The sequence below is a fragment of the Bubalus kerabau genome, chromosome 4 (genome assembly GCF_029407905.1).
Source record: "Bubalus kerabau isolate K-KA32 ecotype Philippines breed swamp buffalo chromosome 4, PCC_UOA_SB_1v2, whole genome shotgun sequence".
Classification (NCBI taxonomy): Eukaryota; Metazoa; Chordata; class Mammalia; order Artiodactyla; family Bovidae; genus Bubalus; species Bubalus kerabau.
This window is the reverse complement of record NC_073627.1, coordinates 30,916,254-30,933,695: the sequence shown is the minus strand read 5'-3', so window position 1 is coordinate 30,933,695 and position 17,442 is coordinate 30,916,254. Positions and strand designations below refer to the sequence as shown.

The window sequence follows — 17,442 nt, the reverse complement described above, 5'->3', positions numbered from 1 at the left end:
TTGAGACTGGGGTACTGCTGAGTAGCTTATAATGCACTGGGCAGTCCCCATAAGAAAGAGACATCTGGCCCAAAATGTTAATGGTACCAAGGGCAACAAGTCTGCCTTAAAATTGTCAATAGAAATAGAGTTCACGCTGCACATTGTATGGGTTGTTACAGTTTTGTATTTGACATTTTTGATAGGTTTATTTTTCATCTCAATAACATTTTGAGTTTCTTGGAGTTCAGAAAGTACATTACACTAGTTTGAGCTTTCTACACTGGTTAAACATACTTCTTTTCACATAATATATGCTAAGTAAATCTTTGACCGATTGACTGATAAAGGAAAAGGAGAATGTTTAAGGGAAAATCTTTCTTTACACTTGGGGATCCTGCTTGATTTCATTCCCACGATGTCTCACATCAGAAGTCCTGGAGAGTTCCTAACTGCAGTGTGTGGACAGTGGGAGTCTGTAGTGGACAGGGAACCCTTGTGACCACTGAGCACTCTGCTGGGCAGAGAGAGCTGAGAACCTTGACACTGTTACCGGATATAGAATTCCAGCTTAAACAGCTTGAGTGTCGAATTTTGTTGTATTTCATTTGTCTATTAAAGGTAGATTTCTGCTAGATAGCACTTTGGTCTAGATGATTTAACTTTTGAAAAAGACATGTGGTGGTGTTGGTTTAGTCACTAAGTTGTGTCTGACTCTTGAGACCTCATGGACTGTAGCCTGCAAGGCTCCTCTGTCCATGGGATTCTCCAGGTAAGCACACTGGAATGGGTTGCCATTTCCTTCTCCAGGGGATCTTCCTGACCCAGAAATCTAACTGGGGTCTCCTGCAAGACAGAGAGATTCTTTACCAACTGAGCTATGAGGGAAGCCCCAAAAGGCATGTAAAAGTATATAATTCAACATTTATTCACTAATGAATACTTCGAGTAATTCAAACTAGTTTTTCTCTGTTATTACCAAGGTTTTCTTAAAACTAGAGAGTATATTCATTATAAGCTTTTCTTCAAAGATACTAGTTTGGCCTACCATGGTAAAGATTGGCAACTTTATGTTATTTTGTGTTTTTAAATCATCTTTAAAGATATTAAGAGTTGAAGTTTTAAACATGTTTGAGGGATTCATTTCTAATAGTGAATCTCTGCTTCCTCTCCTTGGAATCTTATTAGTAATATCTATTTGCTTTTAAGAACTTAGCAATTCTTTGGGTTTTGCTTTCAAAACACATGTTTAGATTTGACTGATTTGGTGAAGGAGTTATGAAAACAAAATTAGTATTTTAGCCTATCATATGAAAGAAGAATATTTGGAAGTAAGGATAAGTTTGACTATATATTGGTCTTTAGGTAAATATTATTGAATTAGAAGTAATTTTGCATTTAGGTAAAGTAATTTTTACTTATATAATAATATTTTTATCTGTAGAAAAAAGCGGAAGAAGCTCATAAAATATTTGAAGGTCTTGGCCCAAAAGTTGAACTGGTGAGTAAAAAATTTTTTTCGTGTCTAATGCTCTTTTTGAAGCAGTTTTTCTTGGGATAAGGTGGAGTGTGGTCGCTTGATTCAGGATGAGAGTACTGTGGCCGGACAGTAAGGGTGATAAGCTTGAAATAATGTGCACAAACTTGGGACCTTTGCAGAGGCATTTTCCTGATCATGTTTTTGCCCGAGGAGCTGTTAAATCACTGAGGTAGAAGGAGGAAGAAGTAATAGCAGAAATGGAAAACTCTTTGAATCATCTTGGTAGGGTAATAATGGCATTTAATCCTCCTTTGTCTTTCAAAGTTAAAAAAAAAAAATCTATGAGTGAAGGGTACAGTGGATTTCATTGTTAGCAGATGGGGTGGACAGAGTTATTCAGAGAGGCCAGCTAAGTCTGGAGGTTGTGGCTGAGTGTTTGTGTGTAGACCCATTAGCAGTACTTTACCTGAGCTCCCATTGATGTGTAGGGAGTGTGTCTTTGTCTCTTAGTAGGCAAGTGTACAACATTTTGTTTATAAATGTTTGGTTTATTTTATAGCCACTCTATAACCAGCCATCAGACACCAAGGTGTACCATGAGAACATCAAGACGTAAGTATTGATCATCTTTGGAGTTCTTCAGTTAAAGACCGTATATTCTATAAAGAGACCATTTTTACGTTATCTGCTGACATAGTACTATAATGTAGTGTAGGTGTGTTTTAGATTTGTGTAATTTGCTGTCGTTTTACTATATGTTATCTTCCTCTGGCTTTTTGGGGGTTGGGGTAACAGCTTTGAGTTTCCGAGGCCAAAAAATAAAATAAATGATTGCATAAAACTAGCTGGTTTTATGATCTGCTAGTAAAAAAGGTGGATACTTAACATTGAAATGGCTTACCTTGAGGCTTGAATTTTTTGCCTCCTGTTTTGTCTTTTTTTCAGTGGAGTACCTGCAAGGCGCATGATGAAGTAAGATAATGAAGCTTTTTCATTTAAGACTAGTGATGACACCGTCCCCCACCAAGCCACATCTGCCATTGCAAAGTAGAAGTGCCACGGATCATTTTATCATTATTCAAATCCTATTCTAGGGAAATCCCTTCCATGACTCTTGCTAATGACGGTATTTGTAGACCCTTCTGCCGTTTCATGCCCTGGTGCCTCGGAAGCGCTCAGCCCTCACGTGGGTGCGGAGACTGCTCCACAATGTAGCTGGCTTAGCCTTGCTCCTCCCAGACACCAGGCCTTTCTGGATGCACATTTTGGAATAAGAAAATAAGTGAAAAGAAAACCTAATTTCTTGATCTGATTGAAGTAAGAGAGGAAGCTAGATAGGTATCTTTTTTTTTTTAATTATCATATTTTAAGAGAATTTTAGATGAATTATTCTTAGTTTGTAACAAAAATGTGATATTTCTTCTTTATTATGTTTTATTAACTATAACCAGAACATTATACTTATTTATTAGTACAGTTACTAATGAGCACATTGATATTTATATATATATAATTAAAAAATTTTTTTTCTTACTAAGAGTATATGCAATAGTTAGCTACTTTGCAGAACTGGTGGCAAATATAATTTGCATGGTAGTATGCATGACAGAAACTGAAATTTGAATGATTTTAACTTTTGTTAAGTAAGTGGTTTATAATAAAAGTCATATACCTAGAATTTTTCTGTGAGATGCTACTGTGGTCTTGACAACCCTTAGAACTAGGTTAGGCAAAACATATAAAATATACCTTGTTTTGGAACTGTTTAGCTGTTCTAACATTTTTAAAAAGGAGAATAGCGGATAAAAATCTAGTTGGCTACTCTTAATAATTTTTTTTTTCCACAAAGCTTCCATTATGTTTGTGTTCTGTCTTTTCCCTGATAGCTGCTGCAGAGCAGCCCTGTCTGATTTATTTCATATTAGCTATCTTCCTGCTATAGTGCTTAGCACACTATCCTGAGAAGGAGTTCTTCATGTAAATTCTTAGGAACCATTGTAAATTATATTTATTGATTGTCCTTTGCTGTTGAGCAGCACATAATCACAGCGAGAGCAAACTGCATACATGGAAATGCTTCCACTGCACACCATCTTGTGAAGTACCGTCTACTCAGCTACGTGTGTCCGTATGGATCGTTCAGTAGCTGTTCTGTCATTATCATCATTTGCTTTGTATGAAATAGCAAATGTTCCTTTCAGTGATTCTCTTTAATCTCTTGGCTCCTTTTCCATATAGCCAGCTCCTGACTGTTCATGCTTATTTAAGTGGAGCCAGTGTCAGTGTTAGTCCGGAGTGGCAGATAACCAAAAAAATTACTTCTACTTGCCTTGGCTTTGTATTTATATTTGAATAATCAGCTTGAAATCCTTTCTGGAAGTAGGTGGGGTATAAATATTTATATTTGAACCTGCATGCCATTGTTTTTGAAGGTTACAGTGCTTCATATTTGAAAAGTGAAACTGTTAAGTTATAAGGGAGGACTTGCTGTCCTATCACGTTGCCCTCCCCATGACTTCTTAGAGTGGACTGTGTTGTTTCTGTGCCTGAAGAAAGCCTCTGTTTACGGCAGAGTCAGCTCTCTGTGTTGGTACACTCTGAGGAGGCAGGGCAGCGTGGACCTGTGTTAGGAGGTAACTGCGAAAGCTTGGCCTCCTCTCCACCTCCCTCCTCCCAAGAGTGAACCAGGGTGCTTAACCTCACTAGGATTCTTAAGAAAAATCAGTAACTGTTATAACTTGAAAATAATATTTGCCTTAGGAATGTAATAGTTGAACTCTCTGTGTTAAAGCCTTACTATAGAATGGGAGGAAATTTAGTCCTAATTATTGGAGGAGTCTTGTTTTGCAGGGTGAAAAAATTAGGATTAACTTTGATTATATTGTGTATTCTTAAGTGATCTTTGCTTGTTTTTCAGTGTCTCTGAAAACAAAGTGAATGCACTATTGAATTGTACTTTTTCTTAATGTCATACAACCGTATTTTTCTCTTCTAGAAACCAGGTGATGAGGAAAAAACTCATTTTATTTTTTAAAAGAAGAAATCATGCAAGAAAACAAAGGGTGAGGTCCTATCCTTGTTCACTGAAATTTGTTCAGCTTTCCCGTCCGTGCTTCTTCAGGCATTCGCTTTCTCATTGTTAGTGAGAACGGTTCTTGACCACACTTGAGAGCAGGTGCTGATTTGTAACTATAAATGTGACTTAGACATCAATCTGAGTCTAGTAACATTTTGATATCATAAATCACATTTAATATCATTATCAAATTCTCTTGGTCATCTGTGTATAACATTTTCATCTAGCCAAAATAAAGAAAATGGTGAGTAGTTTAAAAAAATATGAAAGAGAAGTAGGATGATCTTATTTAGTCTCTAACCTCAGACAAATTGGGTAAGTTATGGTCATGCCAATGAGGCATCACTGTTCTTTCTTATTAGAATCTGGGTCAGCTAAAGTTCAGCTTTTTCAAATTCACGGTATTCTTTGTATTTATTATGACTTGCAGTCTAAAAATTTTGTGGTTATAATCTTCATGGAAATTAAGTTACAGAAAATATGATGCCACTGTTCTTTTATAGTGTGTTCGTAATAATTATAGACTGTTAATTCATTTGAATGGTTTCTTATTGAATAAATGATATATTTTGATTCACATCAGAAATGAACTTGTACCTTGTATTTAAGGACCTGTTAGTTTAATGAATTGTAAGAATCACCAGCTTTTATTTGGTATATAACTCCTAATGTTCTAATTTGGCAGTCTGGGCCTTTAGATACTTTCTTCAATTATCAGTCTTGAATTTTTTTTTTTTGGGCCAAGAGCATACACATATAAATAAATTAGCTAAAGTGTTTTTTTTCTATCCAGTAATTTTGTTTTAATTGTGGTAATTGCTAAATTTGCTATCCAAAGAGACAAACATAGAGGTCCAGACTTTGTTCTTATACCTCACCGAGTATTTAGTGATGAACTTTGTATGTTCACTGACTTGCTTAGTAAATACTTGTTGGCAGTTTCCCCTTTTCCAAGAGTGAACCAAGGTGTTTTATCTCACCAGGATTCGTAAGGAGAATCAGTAACTGTGTAATAACTTAAAAGTAATATTTGCTTTATAATTGAATGTAATAATTGAAAATGAACCCATGTATTATTCTACAAAGGGAGTAGATAGCCACGTGGCTTTAGCCCTCTGGAGTCTAAGGAGGGACAGGGCAGATGAGGGCACGGGCGATTAGTGTATTGTGGTCGTCTTGTGGTTCAGGACGTCCAGATGACTGAGAGCACGTAGGGGACAGCTGGCACATAGTGGTCCTGAGGGGTGTTTCACAGGAAAACCAGCCATCTGCCAACTTGTACAAGCTTGGGAAGGTCTGGGAAGCAGAGGGAACATGACAGGGCAGGGGAGCCAGGCCAGGTTGTGCACGGCCTGGCCTGAGGGTCAGGAGGGGACTTGAGGTCAGATGCCGAGGTCATCTGTGAAATGTTTAAGCTGAGGAAGAGAATGTGCATCTAGTTACACCTCAGGGTGCGTGGGAGTTGTGTAGGAAGGAGGCAAGGGGGTGACTTTGGCGGTAGAGCCGAATGAAGGTAGATTCAGGCCCAGGAGGTGGACGGGTGTCAAGGAGACAGAGGGAGTATGGGGGACAGCGCTTTCCCTCTCTTCCCTTCCTGGGCCATCATGAGCCCTTTCACACTTTCTGTTGTTTTGCACCGACGGTCCTGTGCCCACAGTACAGGGTTCTTTCTTCTCTGTTTAAAGAATGAAGTCACACATTATTCATTTCTCTAAAAGCATTCATTCTCGATTTCATGTAGTTTACTGGATTTCTTTTTGTCATAGAGTACAACCAATTTCTGCCTTTTCCAGACTGTAAAAATGTTCATTATATGGCATTATTTATAGTAAGAAAAAATTGCAACTAACCAGAACTTCCAACAGTAGGAGGGTGGTCTAAGTTTGAGTGTTTTCTTTGACTGATGGAAAGGTGACAACAAAATGTTAATCTGCTTGCCTTTGGGATTACAAACTATTTACATATTCTATTTCTCATTTTCCTGACAATGAAGACTTAATTGTTATCAGAGTGGCTCAGCATGTAGTTTGTTGATTTGTGTAGTCTTAATGTTGACTAAGAAATCCAGCCATGATAGGCTGTGTGTGTGGATCTTTCATAGAAAACAGCTCCCTGTCTTTCTCTTCTTTCAGATCAAGGACACCTTTTCATTCACAGTTGAGTCATAGGCCAAATGTCCTTCTGACTTAGCCTTAAGAAGTAACCTGTGCTTTTAAGTATTAGGTTTGTCAGAATCACAGAGTTTAGTTTAATTATTAATTTGCTACGGGTATTTAATAGGAACAAAAAATCTGCCAACGTTATGATCAGCTCATGGAGGCATGGGAGAAAAAAGTGGACAGAATAGAAAATAACCCTCGGAGGAAAGCTAAAGAAAGCAAAACAAGAGAGTACTATGAAAAGCAATTTCCAGAGATTCGAAAACAGAGAGAACAGCAAGAACGGTTTCAGCGGTAAGTGGTTTGATGTTTTTCTGTGAATCATATTTTTAATCTTTCACAATATTTATTGTCACCTGAATCTAACCATTAAGAAGGTTCATAAAGAACTTTGTTATGTTTTTCCTTTTTTTAAAATAAATCAAATATAGTTGATTTACAGTGTTGTACCAGTCTCTGCTGTATAGCAGAGTAACTGAATTTTACACATACATACCTTCCTTTTTAAATATTCTTTTCCATTATGATTTATCCCAGGATATTGAATATAGTTCCTTATGCTATACAATGGGACCTTGTTGCTTATCCATCCTATATATAATAGTTTCCATCTGCTAATCCCAAACTCCCAATCTATCCCTCCCCCACCCCTTGGCAATCACAAATCTCTTCTCTACGTTTATGAGTCTAAGAACTTTTATTTTGAATATAAAACTTGGTTATCAATTAGCAATGTTTATGTCTTGGTGAATCTAATAACTTTAATCATGCTGTTGAATCTAAATTTAAGTGAATATGTTGAAATTAACTCTTCAGTTCTTGAAAATGCTCATTCCTTTTGAAATGACAGTAAGAATAAGACAATGTTTCATGGTCCTTCGCTACCCTTCAGCATAATCAAAAGTCTTATTAAATTGTTTGCTAATTAAGAAATTCTCTGTATTGGTATGTAGTTTCTGATTTGTTTTTACTTTAGAGGACAAGTGCTTTTGCAAAGGTAGAATCTTTAGTTGCCTTTTCTGCCGTCTCATGTAAGTGAGTCATGAAAGCCCTGGTAACCACAGTTAAGTTGTTGTGAGGAGTGATGATTGGATTTTTGTTCCCCTCCCTGTAAAAATGTTTTATAAATTTTTCTAAGTCTGCTATCCTGTGCTGTGGAAGGCAGACAAAAGACTGCTATTTGAAATGAAAATGACACCAATGACTAGTTTTCCAGATGTTTCCTGCGAATAGTTCTGCCATTTGAATTTAGACTTGTAACCTTTAAAAAGAAATCTTAGCATTTAAATTGTTACTAATTTTATAGATAAATGACTTAAACATATTGCTTAAAAGTAGTTACTCAATAGCATTTTAGGTTTTTTTCCCCTGACTTCTAGTCCCACTCAGAAAGCAAATTGATGTAAAAGTAATCTAATTTATACTTCTTTATAAAAGGCCTTTAAATATATATGTAATGTCTCCTTCATATTTAGAGTTGGGCAGAGGGGAGCTGGTCTTTCAGCCACCATTGCTAGGAGTGAACATGAGATTTCTGAAATTATTGATGGGCTCTCTGAACAGGAGGTAAGACACTTAATTAATTCATGTTAATTGATTAGGCATTTTAGCTTCATACCCCATGAACTAAGGGTTTATTTGTATATATATGAGAGAATGCTTACGGCGTTTGGGTTTTTCCAAAGTACATGGCCTACCATAGAAGGTTTTAAACAAGGCTGCCCTGAGATCTTATTGGCGTTTTATGAAGATGGCTTCGGCAGCAGGGAGGCCTGGAAAGAGGTGGGGACGCTGTTATGATTAAAAATAAGGGCCTGAATCAGGGCGACAGTGGTAGAAATGTGTTAAGAGGGGCCTTATAGGACAGATGAGTAGAAGGCAGAATGGATAGGACAGGAGTTGGGGGAAAAGACGAGCAGGTTAGAGGATGGGCTGCTGCTGCCGTTTTCCTGAAAGAGCAAAGGAGCAGGTGTTTGTGTGTTGGGTTGTGGACCTGAGGTTCATTGGGGGTGGAGTGGGGGGTGATGTCTAGAGTGTGATTTCTAGCCAGCTGAGCCTCGGAGAGATCGATATGATGTTAATAAATCAGTTCTGAATAAGAATAAATTTCAGTTTCTAGCACTGAGTCTTCATAACTGGGTTCATACTCTCTGAAGTTTGGTCCAAAAGCCATGTATTAACTTTTGCTAGTTTTGGTTTTAAAATACGGCTTTTTGAAAACCTCGTCTTTCAATTCTGAAGTGGTGGTCCTCTTAAGTAATAATCAAAGACAATTATTATATTCCTGTACATTTCAGGGTTTGTGGCTGTGATCTCTGCAGTGATGACTAACTCTGCATTTAATTTCTTTGCTTACTGTTTGAACTGATTCCATAAGGGGGGGCATCTGTAAGCAACCCAAGCTAGTATTAGGTGAATACTAGCTAAATATGAAGCTAGTGAATGTCAAGGTGAATGTCAAGCTAGTTTGTCTGTCCCAAACCACATTTTGGTGTTTAGACAGACTGAGGTAGAATGTGCTAAGTCGCTCCGGTCGTTTCTGACTCTTTGCAACCCAATGGACTGTAGCCCTCCAGGGTCCTCTGTCCATGGAATTCTCCAGCAAGAATACTAGAGTGGGTTGCCATTTTCTCCTCCAGGGGATCTTCGTGACCCAGGTATCAAACCCGTGTCCCTTATGTCTCCTGCATTGACAGGCGGGTTCTTTACCACTTGAGAGTCCCTGTAAAATGAGAAACTCTGTCAGGAATTGACTAAGGCAATGTCCACTGCTAGAAGAATTTTAGAAGAAGACCTAGCCTTGTGTTGGGGTCAGTAGTTACAGTTTTTGGTACAGGTTTTCTCATGGAAGTTTGTGCTTATAAACTTACTGGCTTAAGCTTTGGGAAGATAAATTATATGACTGAAACCAAGTTTTAGTTGAAATTCGAAAGATGATAGTCTTAAATTTGCAGTGGAAAGATTATCTAAGTTTAGCAAGAAGTGTTTGATACTTGAGTAAGTTTAGTTAATCTAAAAACAATGACCTTAAGATTTTGGTTCCTGTCTGCGTATTTTTCTATTTTATTATTCTATAAAATGATGTTGAGACTTTTTAAAATGAGGCAATATTAATGTTAATAAGTGCTTCATAAGGTCATTCAGTGATCTGACATCATTGTGTGTCCTTTAGGTCTAAGATCCATTAGCTGAAGTATCTGCTGCGTTTAAGGAAAGAACTCTTCTCACATTGTAGTGGTGGATTTTAAAAAGTACATGTACTTTCTGCCTCTCTGCCTCTGTTATTCATACAATGAGTATTTATTAGATTCGTATATAATGACCATATGTTAGATGTTATGGTACCACTGCCGTTGTCATTAAAGTGCATATGTGGTGTTTCAGTGTCTGTTAAGATAGTCTGTGGCCCTCTTTAAGTTTAATTCTATGTACATTACATTTCTTCTTTGTTTTCCTTCAGAATAATGAGAAACAAATGCGACAGCTCTCTGTGATCCCACCTATGATGTTTGATGCTGAACAGAGACGGGTCAAGTTCATTAACATGAATGGGCTCATGGAGGACCCTATGAAGGTTTATAAAGATAGGCAGTTCATGAATGTTTGGACTGACCATGAGAAGGAGATCTTTAAAGACAAGTAATTTAAATTTTAAATTATTCTCTAATAGAAGCTTATATGAGTTAGTGAAAAGTATTGGCATTTACTTGTAAATTGAACTGTTTCCCCCAAAACATGGCCCCATTTTGGCATTTGAATAACGTGGGAGGCAGAGAAGACAGATAGGATGCAACCTTCCTGTAAATTTATAGCTGGAAATGTAGGTACCAGCTTAGAACAGAGTTGTGGAGGCATTTTAAGAGTTGTACCCAAACCTGAGTGGTGTCAGAATCACTGGGGGTGCATTTGAAAGTTACAGATATCTGTGCAATACTGTATCCCAATCCAGTCAGTTCCTGGTGGACTGTGCTCAGGAACCTATGCCCTTTAAGAGGACATTGGCCTTTAGGAGTCACTAGGAATTAGTCTACATTATATTTGTATTCCCAAGGGCTTCCCTCACCTCTTTTTAAGTTGTTAAAGTGTGTGTGTGTGTTGTTTTTCTTTTACTCAGGTTTATCCAGCATCCAAAAAACTTTGGACTGATTGCATCTTACTTGGAAAGGAAGGTAGGAAATGGTTTACACTGAGATTGTTGATAGATTTGGGTTGGTTGCTGCTTCGAAGGTTTTGTGTGCTAAAGCACAGAAGTAGCTAAATAGTTTTTGCAAAGGGCTTGACACAGAAAAAATTCTTATGTGATTAATATAGTGGTGTTTACAATCATATGATGATTCTAAGTACAACACAGGCTACTGTTCATGGTTAATGAAAATGACCTGATATACTATGTTTCCCTAAAAACACACAGGTTACTGTGTTTTTCTGAACATCATTAAACTTCTAATTAAAATTTCAGAGTCCTGATTTTCCCTGAATTTGTTCGACAGTGTATTACTGGATGTTGGGTTTATGAACAAAATATTTAAAGAGACATTTTGAATATTTACTTATATAGAGGAAGAAAGAGAATTTAGTTACTGGTTAATAAGAAAGTGCTTGAATGCTTCTGATAGTTCCTGGTATCTTTTACATAATTTGTGTTAAGACAGCTGTAATTGTCCATCAAAACAGTAGATACTATATCTATGTATATTTTACAGCCTAGATATGCCTTAAAGAGCTAGCCATTTGTGTTTTTCTCCAGTTTATATTTTGAGAACACTAGAGATTTTCCTTGAAGATGTTACTTGATTTTTTTTTTTTTAATTCAATCTCATTGGATCCTCAATTTTTTTTATAGAGTGTTCCCGACTGTGTTTTATATTACTACTTAACCAAGAAAAATGAGAATTATAAAGCCCTAGTAAGAAGGAACTATGGAAAACGCAGAGGGAGAAACCAGGTATGTTTCATTATTATATGGAAACTATTTCAAGGTTGGTGGACTATAAAGATGAAAAATTTTATAATAGGGGCTTTCTCTGTAATTAGGAATTGACCTTTCTATCAAATTAATTAGAATGTTATGAACATGCTTTGATTATTTTGAAGTTAATCTATATTTAATGTGCTGTATTTTCTATTTTGAATGCATTTTAAGTTTCTGGCATACCAAAATTAATGAGAAGTTTTATATTTTCATGATACTGAAATTGTGCATGTCAGAGTTAACAATTGTAATATAATTAAACACAAGCACTGTGATATCTTAATGAATACACCACCCTTTCCAGTCCTTTGGTCTGTGAAGGGGACAGGTAGAGTAAGGTGACTATAGAGTCAAGGGTTGTTTGCTAAAATACTTGGAACCTGATTGTTTCAGGTTAGCGTCAATTCTGGGGTTGGAGCACTCGATGTCAGAGGATTGTGTCTAATGCAGTGCAGTGTGTGTTTTCACAGTGGCAGTTCAGAACTTTAGAAGCTCTTTTCCTTCGAATAGCTGGTCAGCTGCCGCCACAGCTCCCTCCTGCTCTTCTGTGTGCCACATGCCCTGAGACCACTCAGGACAGTGGCACCTGTGAACACGACGGCTACCGCTGTCATGAGCATTCTGAAGTGCTTTGTTCTCCACAGCCCCCGCCTGCCTTCCCTGGTCATGCTGATCTCCAGATACAGGTTCCCTCATGATGTGTGGTCAGAAGTGTCTTGTGTGTTCTGTGTCATTGTTTCCTCCAGAGCAATGCCACCTCTTAGGATGTGGTCTCACAGACTTCAGAAGCAGTGTTTTTTGGTCAAGAAAAGTATAGAACATTTGAGGAGTCAGCTGTGTAAAGGCTGCTGGAGGTTGGGGAAGCCACAGTGGGGTGAGGGGCCAGGACTGAGATCCTAGTAAGTGAGGGGCATCGGTGGGTGGTGTGTGCAGAGCACAGATGTCCCTTTGCTTGTAAGGTTCTGCTGTGGGCTGGTTTCAGGTAGCAGGGCATGTTGGGGGTGTTTGCTTACCTGAAGACCCTGGTTGATATTAGGGGCAGAAGAGTATTGGGGGAACATGTGTTGTTCAAACCTGAGGACAGTGGACCTCTTTCCTTGTCTTCAGCTGAGTTGACACTTCCCCATGACTTTTCAGGGCTGTAAACCGTTTCTGGGGTATGCAGCCCATTTGCTAGGCAGATGGCTGAGTTTGTCATTGGTGTGCCATCTTGTTGGTTCAGATGACAGATGAATGCTACCTTTGTGGGGTACAGGGTGAGGTTACTAGCATTTGAAACAGGTCTTGTGACCATTGTGGCATACTCGTGAGTCGGGGTGAATGAAACATTCCCAGTTGTAAAGCAGAACTAGTCACAATTGGAGAGTATGCATTTGAAAATCTTCCCGATTTCTTAGTTTTCTCTAAGGTGATAATGCATACTCAAAAGAAAATGAAACTTGCAATTAGAAGGGTGTGAAGCTATGAAGGTCAGATAAGGCCAGCAGGGAGTTGTGATAGTGAAACAGTCTAGCCAGAGGCCCAGAGTGGATTCCATTCTTGATGAATTGTGGAAATTTCTTAGAATCAACATCATGAGGACAGAAAGCAGGATTGGCAACAGTGGAAAGGTGGGATGTGGAGGGCGGGGCACATGAGTAGATTGCAGAGTCCTGGAGGTGACGCATGCCCATTGAAGATGGTGGTGGTGATGCCCTGTGGGAGGTTTTGATGGGTATGACCTGAAAGTATTTCACACACAGGATATCATGTTGATAGAAAAGGCAGTTACTAGCATCTTGAATCTGAAGAATAATGACAAGACCTAATGACCCATGAGAAACGCTGGGCTGGAAGAAGCACAAGCTGGAATCAAGATTGCCGGGAGAAATATCAATAACCTCAGATATGCAGATGATACCACCCTTATGGCAGAAAGTGAAGAGGAACTCATAAGCCTCTTGATGAAAGTGAAAGTGGAGAGTGAAAAAGTTGGCTTAAAGCTCAACATTCAGAAAACGAAGATCATGGCATCCGGTCCCATCAGTTCATGGGAAGTAGATTGGGAAACAGTGTCGGACTTTTATTTTTTGGGGCTCCAAAATCACTGCAGATGGTGACTGCAGCCATGAAATTAAAAGATGCTTACTCCTTGGAAGGAAAGTTATGACCAACCTAGATAGCATATTGAAAAGCAGAGACATTACTTTGCCAACAAAGGTTCGTCTAGTCAAGGCTATGGTTTTTCCAGTGGTCATGTATGGATGTGAGAGTTGGACTGTGAAGAAAGCTGAGCACCGAAGAATTGATGCTTTTGAACTGTGGTGTTGGAGAAGACTCTTGAGAGTCCCTTGGACAGCAAGGAGATCCAACCAGTCCATTCTGAAGGAGATCAGCCCTGGATTTCTTTGGAAGGAATGATGCTGAAGCTGAAACTCCAGTACTTTGGCCACCTCATGCAAAGAGTTGACTCATTGGAAAAGACTCTGATGCTGGGAGGGATTGGGGGCAGGAGGAGAAGGGGACGACAGAGGATGAGATGGCTGGATGGCATCACTGACTCGATGGACGTGAGTTTGAGTGAACTCTGGGAGTTGGTGATGGAGAGGGACGCCTGGCGTGCTGCGATTCATGGGGTCGGTCGCAAAGAGCTGGACACGACTGAGTGACTGAACTGAATGAATGAGCCATGTGATGAAGTCATCTCTGTGTTCCTGGGAGACTTTGAGGGTCGATCCTTAACACTAAATGATGAAAAAAGGTGTCATAGGTAGACTTTCTGAAATTTGTAAAAAGATTTTAAACACCATGGTTGAACAGTGTTCTAGAAGGGGCAGTCGGGAACAAGACGGGTTCTGATTCTTCTTTCCACCTGGGTTGGAAGGAGGCATAGTGTAGGACATTTTCTGGAGAAGACCGAAGAGAAATTATCTTAAGGAAAAAGCTAATGGTAGTTTTGGGGAGTTGGTAAAAGACTTTGAGATTCCATCAAAAATTAAGGAAAATTTTGCTTTGTTCTGGGCAAAGGCATGAAAATGTTGGGTGTGCTGAGGGTAGCCTGAGCACAGACCCTTTGGGAAGGAGCAGAGACTGGAAAGAGGTACTATGCCTGGGATGGTCCTGTTTGGTTAGGCCGTTGGATTTCTTCAATAAACAAACGTAATAGGACTCAACACAAACTTAATTTTACTTTTCTCTCAGAATCACAATTCTAGTAGTTGATACATCAGAGATAAGGGTCCATATCTTATCTCTCCCAGTTTTTGTTATATGCTTATTTACAGTCACTTAGTTGTAATTACAGCTTAGATATATTTGAGTGTTTACTTTTCACTTTGTTGTATCCATAGTATTTTTCTAAATTGCTTCATTCTTGATAATGACCGTGACTGTCTACTATTCTGATAAATGAATGTTTCCCCCAAAGACAAACAACATTTGGGGTTTCTTATAGTATTATCCATAATGATGAAAAAATTGGCAACATATTAAATATTTAATACTAGGGGCAATGGTTTGATAAATTATAGTTTATCAAATTTCACAGCAGAATTGAAATGTCTGACAGATTAGATGTTGGAATTAGAGTATCAACCTCAGATTTCTGAGTGGAATCCTAACATTGTCACCTCTCTGGATCCAAACACAAGAAGCATTTGTGTGTGTGTACCCTTGTAAGCAATACATACAGACTACATTAAAGAGCTTTCAGATGATTTTTAATACATGACCCCTAGTTACATTGTGGAGGATTAATTAATAAGTTTAATTTGTTGCATAGATATTTATTATTAAAATTTGAGGAGCTATTTCTTTTAACTTTCCAACTTTACAAATGATGGTTCATTCTAGCAGCAAATTGCCCGACCCTCACAAGAAGAAAAAGTAGAAGAAAAGGAAGAGGATAAAGCAGAAAAAACAGAAAAAAAAGAGGAGGAAAAGAAAGATGAAGAAGAAAAAGATGAAAAGGAGGACTCTAAGTGAGTTAGTTAAATATTATTGTTATTTGAAAATAATGAGATTGAATCTATTGAAGGTATAAAGTTTTAGATTTTAGAAAAATAAATGGGATATGTGTTTTGTCACCTAGTAGTTATTTGACATAATTAGGGGCTGGAATATTCTAGTAAGTATAACTTTTGGATTGATGGACTTACTTGCCAGATATGACCTAGTCTGTTTCAGAAGGGATGGACCAAATAATACACAGTAGTTGTTGCTTGTGTAATTGTTCATTTTTTTTTAATATTTATTTTGTTATTTCTCTAATCTTCTTGGAAATACTGAAGGTTTGTCTGATTTTGAGGCAGTTAAAGCAGCCTAAATCATTTGTCATGGTTTTTAAAGTGTTGGATACTCATGCCATTCTAATTTTGTACTTTAGGAAGATGAAACCTATAGTTTTTCTTTTTTTTTTTTTTTTTTTACTTATTCAGATAAAACATTTGTCCTCACCATGTGGTCAGTGGTTATGTTACTCATAAGTGCTCATAAGTTACTGCCACATCTTGTTTTGACTTTGTTCTTAAAATCCCTGGTTTGTTTAATGAGTGCACATACATTGCTTCTGAGAGCTCAGTCTTCTGGAGGGTACAGAGACCTGCATGACATGTGCTTTTCTCGGGCAGTTTATAAGCCTGGAGGGGAATTAGGCAAGATCCAAGTGGGAGGAGAAGAAAATGGCCTGGAAGGCATGTGCAGAAGCTGGGAGACTGAGAAGAGCTTGAGATTTTCTTCCACCTGCATAGTCTAGAGGACTTCATGCAGGAGCTATTGGTCAGTGTGGGTACAATAGAGGGTGTAGCGTGGATGGACAGGCCTCCTTGGGAAACGGCAGATAGTGGTTTCATTAGACTGGGACATCAGACGCCTCAGGAGAAAAGTAGAAGGAGGTTGGGGTTCGATATGTAAAGCCTTAAATCTCAAATGTGGACTTCACTCAGGGAGTGGTATGGCTCTGTTTGGGAATAGGTAGGCTTAGCATGGCTGAAATGCCACAGGTCTTCCACTAGAATGTGGCTCTGTGAGCAGTTTAGGATGAACGGAGAGGTGGGAGGCAGGCAGGCAGGCGTGAAGGCTGGGGCTAGGCTGCTGGGGCTCTGGACATGCGCAGCGGTGATAGAAGCCTAGGTGGTGGGAGAAATGTTAGTGAGATGGAAGGTTCGCTGATGGGGAGTAACGAGTATGGGAGAGAGCTGCAGGCGCGATCAGGTCTGTAAACTGGGTGATGGTGAGCGTGCTGGTTTTGTCAACAGCAGGTAGTTGGGGCCGAGGGAGCAGGAAGCAGGGAGGGAGAGTGGGCATGTCTTTGGGTGAATTGAGTTTGTGTTGATGAGAAGCCCAAGTGGTTATTCCAGGTAACTGAGAGTTTGGGGGTGAGGGGGGCAGTTTGTTCAGTTTCTGTCTGAAGAATTTTGAAAGCTTTAATCTTTTTGGTGTATGTATACTTTTAAATCACACAAAATGTTCTTTGGCCACTGTTTCTAGAGAAAATACCAAGGAGAAGGATAAGACAGAGGGGACAGCAGAAGAAACTGAGGAGAGAGAGCAAGCCACACCCCGGGGCCGGAAGACCGCCAATAGCCAGGGCCGTCGGAAGGGCCGGATCACCAGGTCCATGACCAGTGAGGCTGCGGCGGCCAGTGCTGCTGCGGCCGCGGCCACTGAGGAGCCCCCGCCACCTCTGCCACCACCGCCAGAGCCCGGTGAGTGGACAGGGCTGGAGCGAATGGGCCACAGTTTTGTTTGGGGTTCCGTTTCAGTGCTGGGGTGCCGCAGGAGGGACATCTGATATGGG

At 39.1% G+C, this 17,442-nt stretch overlaps 2 protein-coding genes across 26 annotated transcripts in view; one reads left to right on the top strand and one right to left on the bottom strand.

The window, feature by feature from the left end:
* The window catches only part of NCOR1 (nuclear receptor corepressor 1), a 115,630-nt gene that overhangs the window by 43,206 nt on the left and 54,982 nt on the right, over positions 1-17,442 (top strand). For 19 of the 25 annotated variants that reach the window (XM_055576405.1, XM_055576403.1, XM_055576400.1 and 16 more), the window contains 11 exons: positions 1,424-1,480; positions 2,019-2,071; positions 2,405-2,431; positions 4,455-4,521; positions 6,816-6,988; positions 8,170-8,260; positions 10,155-10,333; positions 10,809-10,863; positions 11,538-11,639; positions 15,498-15,625; positions 17,133-17,350. In XM_055576405.1, the coding sequence (XP_055432380.1) occupies positions 1,424-1,480; positions 2,019-2,071; positions 2,405-2,431; positions 4,455-4,521; positions 6,816-6,988; positions 8,170-8,260; positions 10,155-10,333; positions 10,809-10,863; positions 11,538-11,639; positions 15,498-15,625; positions 17,133-17,350 (1,150 nt within the window). The remainder of the gene's footprint in view (positions 1-1,423; positions 1,481-2,018; positions 2,072-2,404; positions 2,432-4,454; positions 4,522-6,815; positions 6,989-8,169; positions 8,261-10,154; positions 10,334-10,808; positions 10,864-11,537; positions 11,640-15,497; positions 15,626-17,132; positions 17,351-17,442) is intronic. The other 6 variants (XM_055576415.1, XM_055576419.1, XM_055576414.1 and 3 more) reach the window with 3 other exon arrangements.
* The window catches only part of UBB (ubiquitin B), a 172,830-nt gene that overhangs the window by 120,874 nt on the left and 34,514 nt on the right, over positions 1-17,442 (bottom strand). The gene's annotated exons all lie outside the window — the stretch shown is intronic.